The sequence below is a fragment of the Hippocampus zosterae genome, chromosome 1, assembly GCF_025434085.1.
Source record: "Hippocampus zosterae strain Florida chromosome 1, ASM2543408v3, whole genome shotgun sequence".
NCBI lineage: Eukaryota > Metazoa > Chordata > Actinopteri > Syngnathiformes > Syngnathidae > Hippocampus > Hippocampus zosterae.
The window spans coordinates 13,144,246-13,159,413 of NC_067451.1; the positions used below are offsets into that span (position 1 = coordinate 13,144,246).

General features: G+C 41.6%; 3 protein-coding genes across 19 annotated transcripts in view; 1 reads left to right on the plus strand and 2 right to left on the minus strand.

The window, feature by feature from the left end:
* tenm2a (teneurin transmembrane protein 2a) overlaps positions 1–15,168 on the plus strand; it is a 215,081-nt gene that overhangs the window by 132,857 nt on the left and 67,056 nt on the right. For 12 of the 16 annotated variants that reach the window (XM_052057305.1, XM_052057300.1, XM_052057313.1 and 9 more), the window contains one exon: positions 13,834–14,040. The exons of the other annotated variants lie outside the window; for them this stretch is intronic. In XM_052057305.1, coding sequence (XP_051913265.1) covers positions 13,834–14,040 — 207 coding nt within the window. The remainder of the gene's footprint in view (positions 1–13,833; positions 14,041–15,168) is intronic. 16 annotated transcript variants of the gene reach the window in all.
* Positions 1–15,168, minus strand: part of cnot7 (CCR4-NOT transcription complex, subunit 7) — a 256,938-nt gene that overhangs the window by 132,516 nt on the left and 109,254 nt on the right. The window lies entirely within an intron of this gene.
* eif4ebp3l (eukaryotic translation initiation factor 4E binding protein 3, like) overlaps positions 1–15,168 on the minus strand; it is a 132,266-nt gene that overhangs the window by 28,158 nt on the left and 88,940 nt on the right. The window lies entirely within an intron of this gene.

Consider the following 15,168-nt stretch of genomic DNA (forward strand, 5'->3'; position numbering starts at 1 on the left):
AGTTGAATTGGACAAACTTAAAATTGCATTAACATTTGTTTTCTTGAAATTTTTAGTGCATGCAACCTTTTTTGATGAGTACAGTATTTTTTTTTATGTTTGCATAGATTTATTTATTTAAATCAAGAAGTTATATCACTAAAGATGATCACAAATGGATGTGTGGATTCATGTACAAATCAAAAAAATTGTTGGATGCACAGATGGTAGAATGTATAGTGATTTACATACTGTAGCTGAGGTGTGATAGATTCTCACTCAGGTTTCAGGTTCACACTATCCATAGTCACCGATCAGACAGGCTCCAGTCCGGGTGAACCCCCCCCCCCACCCCCACCCCACCCCGATAGTATAACAGTATAGAAAATGCATGGAATCTATGTTATTACGTGTGGAAGGCTGGGCGGATGGAAAAAGTGGTGGACAGACAGATGACAAACATCTTCCTGTTTGCTACATCAACAAAAAGATCGACAGATAGACAGTATTTGCTGACATGGCCCTTAGAGGCTTGTCACTCAGTGCCTCTCCATCACAATCATGCAGATTTTCAACTCAGCCATCCATGGCCAGAGCAGCTCTTACCTCAGAGGGCATCCACATGCATAGTAAACTTCACTCACCTCCCATCACACTCACATAGTCACAAACATACAGGAGGTTGGCATGTTTTGGCAATGTGGAACAAGCAACACATGTTTTGGATCGCATGCCATTCTGGTTACACTGGTAATCTGCATGGAATTAACTTTGGAATCACCGTGGCAGCAGCTCAAATTACACCCCCCAAGTAATGAAGAGCTCAAGGTACAGGATTTGTCTGAAAAAAAAGGTGTAACATTTGCAATACGATGACATTCCAGAAAATCCAATCCTCTAAATCCACAGTGAAACAAACTGGGAAATAAATTGGGAGTGTAATATAATAAAATTGTGATAATGAAGGCCTGTGGAAGTAATCTGGAAAGCAATTAAACTGAGTAAACCAATTAAAAGTTAGTCAAAAGTCAAATCTGCAACACAATTTCAGTTTTATGGTGTTTTTTTTTAGATCGATGAAGAGTCAATTCAGGCTAATTTGCTTTTGAATATCTACACATTAGCTAGGAATGTGATTAAAAGTTGCAATTATTGCATTATTATATTAGCAGATGTTATCAATTCGAAGAGCCTCTATTAATTCGGTAATGACTGTATTTAAATGGGTACTTCATCATTTTGAGCCATACGGTTTGGAAGAGCAGGTGGATCCCAGAGAAGATCTTCAATCTTGAAAAGGGAGCTCTGTGTCCCAGACAAACACACGCACGGGGGTCTCTAGACAATGAATGACACAGACAACAAGGCAGAAGCACATCTGGAATACAAAAGTCGGAGTCATTTCGTCCAAGCTACTCACTTCAAGAGACACAGTTTGGATGAAAGCTAGTTCGACTAAATATATTTGACTATGTTATTTTTTCTCCGTGTCTCTTATGAGTCTGTCGTTCCTAAAAATAGACGGAACATCAAAGAGCTGCTGACTTTTTTTTTTTTCCCGGCTGCAGAACAATCTTCATCCTGAGGCTCCAAAACACAGCTTGCACATGCTGATCACAGTGCCTCCATTTTTGGGTGCATTCTTATTAATTGTCGGTGAAAATATTGCTGACTGTGCCACACATACCAACTTCACATTATGTCGCGTGTAATCTTTACTGAAATGGAATTCATTCCGGATTTTGTAGCTTCTTGTAAGCTTTTGTTACTTACAATTCTTGTTTTACCTGCACTAGGACGCAATGTTCCTAGTCTATGATGAGGCAAACAAAGAATCTTAGTGCTCCCTCCTTCATTTTCTCACTCTTTCTTTCATGCTTTTTTATGCCTTTTCGGATTGGTCCTTATGATTTTCCGCTGTCTTGAAACCATTTGTTAGAAAAACTCCATTGTTATACTGACCATAATATTTTCAGTTGCCAATAATTTGATCGGATCGGTTTGTGTTGATGTCCTATCATATATATTTGGTATTTGTTTCCCCCAGATAATAAAAACTGGGGGCAGTATATATGCGGTGTTTCAGCGCCAAACTTGTGTTTATGTTTCCCTATTAATTTGTGAGACTTATTTGGTATGCATTTGATTTTTAATGGCATCCTGTTCCTGGCTGAATAGACAGAATGGCTGATTGCTGGTAATAAAAACTATGTTCCCGACATTAGCCTGTGCCTTAATAAAGATGCGCTTGCAATCCCATATCTGGGCACTGGATTTCTGAGTCTCTTAGGAATTGTAAAAGCCAGGGTTTTTTTTTTTTGGATCTTACTAACACGGAAGCTCTTCTAATGGTAACTTAGATGTCTGTCTTCCTCTCTGATTAATTCCCTCCTTTTTCTGTTCCGTGGGCAAGCACTCTCGAGGCAGGTTAGTTGTGGAATCAAATATTATTTGAATAATGATGGATTTGATGCTATTCCTGTGAATCATCAAAGATTTGTTTATATTGTTGTTATTTTAACCCAACTTTGGCTTACATATAAATGTGTTCCTTTAATTGTTTGCGGAATTCTTTGGCCTTCATGTTTGTGCTCAGTTTGCGGTGCCCCTTGTTTTGTTGGTGCAGCCTCTGGAGCCTTGCAGTAGAGGTGTGTGTATACCGATAATTAAACACTTAGATTGTGCACAAGTGCAATATATTTTATTAGTTGTGACTTTTGAATGTAACTGGTTGCATCAGATCTTTTTTAACGGCATCATAACAAAGCAAAGGGACGTGAATACCTATGGGCGGTCCTCAGAAAGTATGGTCCAACATGTTGTCAATATATGTATATGTATATGTATATATATATATATATATATACATGTGTGTGTGTGTGTGTTTGTGTGTATGCACCAGAGGCCAGGAAGCTTCACACACACACACACACACACACACACACACACACTGTTAAATCATGTGTGGTTGTTTTTTTTTCTTAATAAAGGTCAAAGGTTACACCCGTGTTGCAAGAAACGGAGATACCGACGCTCGTTCTTACCGACTGCTGTCAGGCTGCTGAATAAAAATAACAATAATTAATAATAATAATACTTAAATGATGTGAAGGACAATTGTAAATAGCACTGTGATTTATCCATTTTGTATTTATATTGCACTTAATTGAACGGTATTTGTTGTTTTTTTTTCTTCTTTCTTCTTTCTATCTACATTCTTGCTGCTGGAGGCTGTAAATTTCCCCAGTGTGGGACAAATAAAGGATATCCTAATCTTAAAAAGTTGTAATTTAACTATTGTAGTGCATGAGTAACTTGTGTGTGCCCATTCAGGGTACGTTATCTGCCACGGAAAATGGTACCAACAGTGCACATTTTGTACACAAATAGGTTGCTCTAAAGTAGGTAAAAAATGAGATTGTTTAGCTTACAGTACCACCCTTTGCTGCATTGCTAGATTCAGCAGCATCAAAAAAGAATTTATTGCTGTAACCTTTTTGATTCTGCAACCTCCGACAGATACAGACTAACACGTGTTCCCGTCAAAATCAAAATGTAAGACAGGATTCCTAAACCTGCAGGCGTGTTCGCCAGGGTGCTATGTGCTGCTTTCATAATTGCACAACAACTCCACAAACATTGCACAGAAATTCCATTGCACAGATGACTTAAAGCACCATTTCAAAATGATGGTTTGTTACATTATTTACAACACATTTGTTATGACATTTAAATTCTCAGATCATCTGTTTTCGACTCATTTAGAGTGCCTCACCTTGTATACCAGGGGTGCTCAAACCTTTTGGATCTACTTTTCGATCAATTAACCTCCTGGGATCTACCCTTACCGGCATGCGCGCGTGCGCGTGCACGCACACACACATGCACACACACACACGCACACGCACACGCACACCCTGATGAGAAACAGCCTGAAACTGAGGCATGCTACGCACTTTTGCAGCCTGTTAACTATCGTAGCTCACACGTAGCGTTTTAAAGTGCTTCCCTGGGCCTTCCTAGATTCCTATTCTTTGCTCGTGCCCCCGGTGAATTGTACACGAAGCAAACTCTGAATGAGAATAATGACGATAAAAGATAGAGCCCAACAGTTCTGATCACAAGCTGCAATTGCAGACTGCTAACAACTTCCAGTGACGTAATCACGCGCCACCGTAAATTCAAGATTTACCTGCGTTATTTTATTTTTAAATATTTTTTGGGTGAAAATGAGACTGATAAGATGATTAGGGTGCAGTGTACATTAATACAAAAAATATATTATTAACCTGTACAAACACACACAAATGGTTGTTTGTTTTTTTTTCTCCTCGACACTCCTCGGATCTACTTGGGACCTGTATTAGATCTACCGTTAGATCAGGATCTACCTAATGGGCACACAGAACAGGCGCGAGTGACTGATCCATGCAGTGTCACAACAACTGTATTAAAAAAAAGAAAATTGAGTTTCCATGTGGTAATGATCAATTTCCTAAATCCTTGTGATTGTATGCCTGCCTGGTTTTATTTTATTTTTTATTTTTTATTGCATACAGTTGAAGGCATATTGAACTCGGTGACGTTGCTTTACATACGAAGTGTCAGTGCTCGCACACGCATACACACATTCATTCATTCATTCATCTTCCGAGCCGCTTGATCCTCACTAGGATCGTGGGGGGTGCTGGAGCCTATCCCAGCTGTCTTCGGGCAGTAGGCGGGGGACACCCTGAATCGGTTGCCAGCCAATCGCAGGGCACACAGAAACAAACAACCATTCGCACTCACACTCACACCTAGGGACAATTTAGAGTGTTCAATCAGCCTGCCACGCATGTTTTTGGAATGTGGGAGGAAACCGGAGCACCCGGAGAAAACCCACGCAAGCCCGGGGAGAACATGCAAACTCCACACAGGGAGGCCGGAGCTGGAATCGAACCCGGTACCTCTGCACTGTGAAGCCGACGTGCTAACCACTGGACTACCGGTAGATATTTATCACTTGCAAATCCTTTGAGTCTGTAAAGAGCATGTTTAAAAGTAAAGGAAGGCTGAGAGAATTTTTCTCTGCACCTGGATGTGTTCAGGTTTGTCTGTGTAGGACATGTGCACTTACAGGGGAAGGCGAATCTCCTTGCACCCATACCTGTGGCTGCATTTCTATGGAAAGAGGAGGCAATTTATTTTGACTGCGTCCAATAAGGGTCCAAAGCAATAATCCATAACAATTCCATAAATCTACAGCAGCAGAAACAACATATATGTAATTTATATGGTAATGCATCCTTCAGGGTTGCCCCAAGTTAGGGAGGGGACATCTGACAGTGGACAGTGTGAATGTGTTGTAGCATCCTAATATGGAGCCTTGAAAACACACAAGCACTCGCTATTCTCAGTTCCAAGAATGCATCTTTCAATTAGCAGATGCAGAGAGGTGCCGGGTTGTGTTTGTGCAGCTAGGTTAAAAGGTTGAGTGTTTTGATTATTTTTCTTATCTTGTGACTTTGCTCTTCTCCGCTCAAGATAAAAGCACTGCCACTTGAACAGAACATCACAAGTAGATTTAACGTGCCTTTAATTGCTCTGATTGTAGAATGCTCATGGACACCTTATGTTTAGTTTTGTGTTAGTTAGTCTTGTGATAGTTGATATGAGAAGTACTTTTTACACTGAATGGAAAAAAACCTCTAAAAAGTCATCAGATGAAATCACTCAGCTTAATTACAAACCAAATGACTCATGATTTTCTGGACGTCTCCAAATTATATTTTCAGATAATAATTATGATCAATCATTATTCCCTTTTAATCTAAGCCATCCTTATATCTGCACCAGGTGTTGAGTTCCTGTGTTGTTTCAATAAAGAACCAACAAAAGCATAATTTGCAGCAAAATGAACACTGAACAAAATAAACTCTATTGTGGAAACAAACAAATGTTTTTTCTCTTTGTTTCATTCACATTTCACTTCACGTAACATCTGAATGACACATGTGTTTTTGAAAGGGAAAACATTACAATCAGAGCAAAGACATCAACACCATTGAAGTTGAAATGTGGGAGAGTGTGTGTGGAGTGGCTTGAAAGCCAATTAGCTAGCTAACAGATGTTGGCAGTCGCTGAACAACGGAAGAAGAACATTTCAGATTACACCGTGGCTGATTTGTCTTAAACTACTGTATTTTCCACACTGTAAAGTGCTTCGGAGTATAAGGGGCATCTTCAATGAATGGCCTATTTAAATTATTTTCATATATAGGGCACACTGCATTGCCAGGCACACAAAATAGAAGCTACAGCAGTGGCTGTGGTTACATTTTACATCCACTAGATGGAGCGATGCTAAAAGTAACACAACACAATATAGCTTTATTTAGAATCTAAATAAATGCAGCGGTTGTCAAGGCTCTATCTAAAATTTAGATAGAGCCTTGACAACCGTAATTGTGTAACAAAGCACATCTGTAATTTAAAATACTATGTCCACAAAGTCAAAATATTGATCTACATATAAAGTGCATGAATGCTTTTAGGTGTGGCTTATTGTGCGGAAAATATGGTGTCCTTAGTAGCACATTGTGGTAATAAATATATAAATAGATAAATAAAAAAAACCCTGTTAACTCATATGGCTAATGTTTGATGTGATGAAATGCAGTTTTACGTGACTTTGCTGGCATTTTTTTTTCCGGTTCAAATGTTGGTCATGATTTATAGTAAATTGCAATCAGAAATGAAGATGCACAGACCACATGGAATTGGCATAAAGTGACTGATTTTGTGGCTCAGTGCTTCCTTCGTCTGATGGTCGGGCTCTGAATATAATACATTATAATACATTAGACCCCCTGAATAGGGGGTCTAATGTTCCTGTGACGACTTTGCAACTACCCCAGACAAAGCTCCTTTAAGGGAGGCGCAGTATGGATTTTTATATATATATATTCATTCATTCATTCATTCATTTTCCGAACCGCTTTTATCCTCACTAGGGTCGCGGGGGTGCTGGAGCCTATCCCAGCTGTCTTCGGGCAGTAGGCGGGGGACACCCTGAACTGGTTGCCAGCCAATCGCAGGGCACACAGAGACGAACAACCATTCGCGCTCACACTCACACCTAGGGACAATTTTGAGTGTTCAAACAGCCTGCCATGCATGTCTTTGGAGTGTGGGAGGAAACCGGAGTGCCCGGAGAAAACCCACGCAGGCCCGGGGAGAACATGCAAACAGGGAGGCCGGAGCCGGAATCGAACCCACGACATCTGCACTGTGAGGTCAACGCGCTAACCACTGGACCACTGGGCCGCCCGTATATATATATATATATATATATATATATATATATATATATATATATATATATATTTTTTTTTATATATATACACACACACACACACACACACACACACACACACACACACACACACACACACACACACACTTCAGCGAACACCCAAATCCTAATACATGATACACCAACCAGCACATGTGGAGGTTCGATGGGGAGCATCGGGGTAGGGGGGCAATAAAGCTCAGATGCAGTTACCAGATTGACAGGTGCAATCAAAATGTAATTGGTGAAACGCATAAAAATAATTTGACCTGACTAGTGATACATCCCAGGAGCAACTGTTGAAAAATGATGTTCTACATCTATGCAGCATTTTCCCATCATCCTGTTTCAATTGGAGGCTTTGTAAGAAGCCTACTTGGCTGCAGTTTTTTTTTTTTTTTTTTTGAAAGACTGACAGCATACTTTTGGGGTGATGGGGTAATGGAAGCAAGATGAAAAGGGGAGCAAGAGGTGAGCTGCAGGCCAGAGAAGAACCTAGACCGTGTTACACATCAAAGGCAGTGCCGGTGATACAATCGCCTCTTTAGGCTGCAAAAGCCCAACTTTATTAATTAAAGCGCTGTCTGCTGCACAAGCACAAGTCTGTGGAATCGCACTCTTATCTCTCTTTCCTCTTTGCTCATCCTATCCCTCCTTCCCTGCAGTGGAACTGATTACCGAAAGAGGCTGGGGTTGTGACAGCACACATTCAGCATTTGCAAAGCTGACAGGAACCACTTATTGATAGTTGCAATGTGTGACATCCATTTGTTGCGCTCAGTCACACACCAGGTGTGCATCTCGCCACACAATTAGATGTCAAGAAAAGGCATGAATAGAGGAGAAAGCAAGTGATGAAGATGCGATGGAAGAGGCAGATAACGATTAAAGGGGGCCTGTTGTGTCAGAAGCTGTATAAAGACTTCAGATGACATCCCATACACACTGCAATCCAACATGTACAGCCGCACTTTTTCAGCATAGCCCGTTTTCACCCCTATAACGTTCACATTTCAAAGTCCCGATTTCTCATCAGGTGGCCCGGTAGTCAAGTGGTTAGCGCGTCGACTTCACAGTGCAGCGGTCATGGGTTCCATCCCAGCTCCGGCCTTCCTGTGGGAAGTTTGCACGTTTTCCCTGTGCCTGTGTGGATTTTCCCTGGGTACTCCAGTTTCCTCTCACAATCCAAAAAGAGGCATGGCAGGCTGATTGAACACTGTAAATTGGCCTGAGGTGTGAGCGTGAGCGCAGATGGTTGTTTGTTTCTTTGGCTGGAAACCGGTTCAGGGTGTCCCCCGCCAACTGCCCGAAGACAGCTGGGATAGGCTCCAGCACACCCTGCAGCCCTTGTGAGGATAAAGCGGATCAGAAAATGGATGGATTTCTCATCATTAATTTTCCATTTGCTGATTTTGCTTAAAACAAAACCCTTTACAATGTAAACTTTATTATCACGACCAAATTTTTCCCACAGAATAGTGACAAGGCTTTTGTGACAACAGACCGCGGGAAGATCACTCCTGCCGAAGCGTTGCTTACAAACTAAATGGACAGCACTGGATTCCCCTCCGTTGCTTGGCAACACCACTGATCGACTCAGTAAATTGTTGTACTTCCTGCCGTAACTCACAGAGGCGTGGCATGGTATAAAAACATGTCTGGTAAACAGAAGCAAATCTCGCTGTCTGTGAAGGCTTAAATTGTCTCTCATTTTCAAAAGTGAGTTTCCCCCGACAAAGCCCAGCCGAGACTGTCAAGTGACAGTTGGCTTGGTCGGCGGCACTGGCAGTTGCCTATGTTGGATAACGTTTGTCAGCTGAATGTTTTCAGAGATGACGTAGGAATGCTGCAGTTGCTTGTTTCATGTCTCATAAAATAGTTTTTTCTTCCGATGCACGTCCTGTATTTATAATCGACGTGTTTATACTGTATTACATGTTCATGTTTTTACATCTATAAATGATCATACTGTACTATACATCATAGTTTGCAGGCATTTTATTGGAAATGGTTACAACGAACTATCGTTATAATGTATGGGTACGTTATGTCCTTTGAGGTACGTTGGAACAAAGTTTGATTGTACTGCATGCATTTTGAGGCACATACACTGACTGACGGCTCCCCCTCAGTCTAACATCTGTGCTGACAGCAGCTCTAGTAATGGCTCTCCACACGTGCCAGCATAGGTGTGCCCGGTCCTCTTTTAACCCATCCTCCGATCCACAATTCACTGGACCGTTTCCCATCCTCGTCATTATTTCCCTAATTGAAGCACAAACAGATAGACGACGACAACACAGCACACCAGTAGTGAAATAAGAGCATCGTCGAGAGTCAAATTATGGGATTATTTTTACAGTGCTGCCATCCGGGTGTGTTGACGTGTGGAGTCGAGGCTGGGTGGAAATATGGGGTAGATGAAGAGATGATAAACGGCTCTCGTTAGAGGGGTAATTTGTCTATCCTTTTCTGACGGGGCTCCAGCTGTTGTTCCATCCTTGCACTCTCTCCGCACCTCACCTCAGCCAGATGGGTGGACGGAGCGAGGTGGGTGGGAGGAGGTAAAGGAGGGACAGAAATAGCGACAAGGACAGCGAGGAGAGGCATCACCGCAGAGCGATATTAGAGGCCTGTGTAACGCCACAGAATGGTTGGTGATACAACGTCCTAACCAATGTGTAACTACCGATTATTTTAATAATCCGTTCATCTGTCTAGTATCTTGTCAATGAATTCATGAATCGGTTAAAATAAACTTGTTTTAAAATGTTTCGCTTTATTCACAAACATTCTGTGGAGTTTGCATGCTCTCCCTGTGCTTCCGTGGGTTTTCTCCGGGTACTCCGGTTTCCTCTCACGCTCCAAAAGCACACATTGTAGCTGTAAATTGTCCCTTTGGTTCGGGTTAGGGTTGCCAGCAAATCCCAGGGCACACTTAGTCGAATAACCATCCATGATCACACTCTAAATTGTTCCTACAGTTAGGGTTTTGGTCAAACAGTTCAGGGTGTACCCCGCCTACTGCCTGAAGACAGGGATAGGCTCCAGCTCGCCCCGCAACACTTATGAGGATAAGAGTATCAGAAAATGGATGGATGGATGATTCACTTACTGTCGCTGATGATGTAGTGGTCCACTCACCGGACTTGTGTGCGGACATTGTGGGATCGCTTCCCACTCATTGACGGTGTGGGTGTTAATTGTTGTTCAAGGTGTAGTCTGTCTTCCGCTCAAAGTCAGCTGGGATGGGCTCCCTGCAACTTCCTGCAACCCTGTTCAGGATAAACGGTGTTGAAAATGGATGGATGGAATCATTTACTGGTTTGGTCTGTGAAATGTCAGAAAATATGCAAGAATATAAAAGAAGATGTTTGCAAATTTTGATTCAACACAAAATTAATCAGTCTGCTTTCTTGGAGACTACAGAAGTCTGATATTTTCTGTTGAGAGGCAGAAAATGTTGAATAAACAAGGTCTCAAAATGAAATGATTCATCCATCTTCAAAATAAGGTTCCATTTATTTGATAATCGGCTCGGTCAATTAATCAATTAATCATGGCATTTCTACTGTATACAAAAGTTAAGTAGTATCCCACCTGGCACTGTACTTAGAGAAAAGCCTGAGGAATCATTGTTTGCTCCTTGGTAGTGCACATAGTTGTCATACTAATCCACACTTTGGATTTTACAATTGCGTGTCATGGAGGAACGCATGCAGATGGCCAGGGAGGCGGCTAAAAGATGGCAACGATGTGATTGTCAAGAGAACCACGTGAGCTCATTGCCAAGCTTTTGTTCTAATAACACAAACCAATTTTCACTGACCTTTCTCGGAAATGTAGCGGGCAGAAACGCCTGAGTTAAAGATGCCCCGCAGCATAATTGCTAAAGAGATTAAAGTTCCCTTAATTGCTTTTGGCCAACTATAGCATTTTGGGGGGGTATTTTTGTAATTAAAGTGATTTAAAATATTAATAACCACCCCAGAAAATACATAAGCTTACACAAGTGAGTTCAGGCTCATCTAATTGTGTCCACACGCATTAATAGTATGCAGAAGCAAAGCGGGCTTAGATTTGTGCTGCTCCACACACACACACACACACACACACACACACACACACACACACACGCATGCACACGCATGAACACTCCTCACTCAGACAGATGTTTACCACATGTCACCAACTGCCTGATTAGAGCCCTTGTAAAATATGCAAATAGTTATATCCCATCTCAAACCTCAATAGAAGGGTGTGATTGATTTTGGGGGGATCAATTGCTTTTTTACATAATTAAAGGTCACCTATTCCTCCTTTCCCTCTTCATTAATTTTTCCCGACTTTCTTCATCTATTCATGTTGCCTTATTCCATTCCATTCCCCACTGTTGTTTCAGTCCAATCCTGTGCTCTCCTTTAATGTGGTTGACCTCATGACCCCTGAAAAACCAACGTCCATCTCCCCTAACCCTGCCTTGACATCAGTCGGTCACCTCCCCCCCCCCCCCCCCCCACCTATTCCGTCATGTACACCACAGTGTTTGCTTTATTCTTGTTTTTTTTTTTTTTTTTTTACTCAGTTTGTCCTGATGAGATTGACCGGAAGCACGCACGTTTGCCTGCCCAGACTCGCACTTGCGCGCGCGTACACACACGCGGTTGTGCAGACACATCGCTATATCGAAGAAAAAGATGGTCCTCTCTCTTGGGTGCAGTTAATGCAGAGCCGAGGATCGATGCCAGCTCTGCTTTCCATGACACGCGGCTCCAAGATGGAGCAGTTTGGGCGATAGGACAGAAGAGAGGCATCGCTCCGGCTCCTCTTCGATCAGATATATCTCTATAAAGCCGTGATGGCACCTATATTGATTAAATGCACCTCACATTGATGAGACTTTGTCCAACTGCGCTGTTTGATGATACCCTGCGCTATTTCATGGCACAATATTGCACATGGAGGGAGGGGGTGGGGGTGGGGTGGGCTGCATTTCAAATCAGTCAATGCACTGTAATTGGAAGGTCCATTTTGTAATATCAAACTTTCTATGCGTGATGATAATTACTAGGGGCAGGACTCTACGGCAACTCTGCGGTACCCAAGGGCATGTCATTACCATTGAGCTCCTGCCGCAATAATGATGCACGTCAAAGTCTTTGTTTCAAAGAAATACTTATGGGGGAAAATATATTTTGGGATACTGATTTAGTCAAAGGCTAAAAGAGGAAAAAAAACAACTTCATACTCACAATTTAGGTAAAGAAGTGAGGTATACCCTGAAGTGACTGCCAGCCCATCGCAGGGTTCCTGTAGAGAGACAAGGCCTAGACAAACACCCTCACACCCGTGGCCATTTTTATTCATAGAATACTGCTTCTTTCGTCAAGGTCTACCTTTAGAAAAAGTGAAAGTGACAAACCAAGGTCACTCTTCACTCGAACTTGTCTGTTGTGTCAACAAAAGATGAATGGTTCAAAATGTGACAAGCTAAGAACTAACTAACGGGTTTTCGGTTTCTTTTTACCATGCTCACATATTCCTGAAAAAGTTGATGTTTTTTGTTGTTTTTGAAAGCTGTAAAAAAAAACTCATTTGGAGGCAAAGGCTACAATTTTGATTTGAAATTCAAGAGGAAATAAATAATTATCTTTGTGTCACTGCGTCTCTGTGTGACTATTTAATTAGCGGTGATAATAACCTGAGTTCTTTAGTGGATTAGCTGAAGTCGATGGCCTCATTCTAACAATGTTGTTGATTGATTGAGCTACAAATATGGCAGACATAATTACTCTATATTTTGAGCTGACTCTAATTAGAATTTATTAGATTTGTCTTTGTCCTTGATTTGCAAACCTTTGGAGAGTAGAGCAACTTTCTCCCCATCCCTCTTTTGTCTCACTGGTGTACGGGACAGCCTGATTGTGTCCACATGTCCCAATGGTTCTGGCTATTTAAAGAGTGGCTGTTCTCCCGTCGTACCCAAGTAGAGAATGAGGCTACAACAGGGTCCAAATGAAACGGAGAAGGCATCATCCCATTCGGTGAGAGGGTAACAAAACGTTCTATCTTTGGTAAATGAAAAGATAATGGCAGACATCAAGACGAGCAGGCATCTGTGGTCAAATAAAAGACAGGTTCCAATTTTGCTAAATTGCGCAGACAGCACGGGTTGATTTGTCATGCATCCATTTTCCAAGGATGAACAGAGACCAATCTCAAAAGTTCAACGTCTCTTGTCTGACATCCAGCGAGGCTGATTGCTTTACATTTATTCATACAGATACAGTTTTTGTTTGCTTTCTCGCCGTGTGAACCATTTTTATTTGTGCTTCCGAAATAGTCCTTGTGAGAACCTTTTTTCCCCCCCACACTCAAGCACATTGTGTCGATGATTTGTATAAATATGTGACTCTGGATGTCAGCAACCCGGAACAGGCCAACTACATCACTGTCAGTCATCACCATCGGTTTTGTCTAACTTTCACCATTCGCCTTTGTCTCCTTCCATCCTCCAGGTCGCCCAATGCCTCCAACCTCTTCCTCTTCCCTGCTCCCTCCTACCCATCCGTCCTCCTCGTCCGCCCCACACCATCCCTCCCCTGGCCCGTCTCCGCCCATCAGGGAGTGTCAGGTTCCCCTTCTGGAGAAAAACTCCACCCATTCTCACCTGGAGCCCCACCCAGATGATTCATACTTGCTCCGGGCCCAGCCGTCCTCCACCGGTAAGAAATATACCGACTCATCCACACCTTCATTCTTTAAATGTATGAAGACATTCATGCCATCCATCACCGTTTTCGTTTTCGGTCATTACGTGAGTGACATTTGCTGTTCTGTTTTAGATGGTGGATGATCAGTGGCTTTACATTGTCTTTTTAATCATTTACAGTCTGATATAGAAACAGTGACAAATACATTTTCAAAGTTAAATTCTAAAATTGTTGTATCCGCTCTGTTAAGCCACATGAGGTCCACAATGGACTGCAATCACTTGAAGCAGTGCTGAAATTGTCCTGAAAGATCTTTTGGCCTATTTTTTGTGAGCAAATTGCTCCAGTTATTGAAACTGCAGCTCCTTCCAGAGATGTTCAATAGAATTTCGACCAGGGCTCATTTAAGGCCGCCTCAGAAAAGTCCAAAGTTTTGGACCGTGATATATATATATATATATATATATATATATATATATATATATATATATATATATATATATATATATATATATATATTTTTTTTTTTTTTTTGCTTTTTAACAGAGGGGCACTAATTGCATAAGTGGTGAAAAACTGGTGGATGTTTCATTTTCATTCATTTTTATACATTTATGAAAGACAAAACATTAAGTATTTGATAATGATAAATAATAAATCATACAAAAAAACTTTGACACAGATTTTGGTCAAACATTCCACCTGTTTCTTTGAAGCAACTAGTTTTTCTCCCATTGAGGAGCTATCATTGTAAAAGTATTTTATGAAAGTATGCAGGTATATATAGACTCCGCCATGAACAATTCTGCACAAAGTCAACTCTAAGCGGGTGATGGATTTAAAAAGCAGGAAACTGTGTGTTACAAAAGAAAAGTAAATTAGTTTCCCCAACATGTGCGCTCTCTTTTGTCACTTGAAATTCTCTTGGTGGTAGTTACAGGCCCTGTGTGCTGGTATGAGCACGTTGCGGCTATTTATTTTCCTCATTTGAACACAATGATGTGCATCAGCATACACATTTGTCTCAACAATTAGTTACTGTGGGCCAACTATATCTATCTTAGTGTGTCCCCCCCACCCCACCCCCTCTCTCCAACCTTGTTTTTGCTCTCCTCTGTGCCTCTCCACTTATAATCAGCA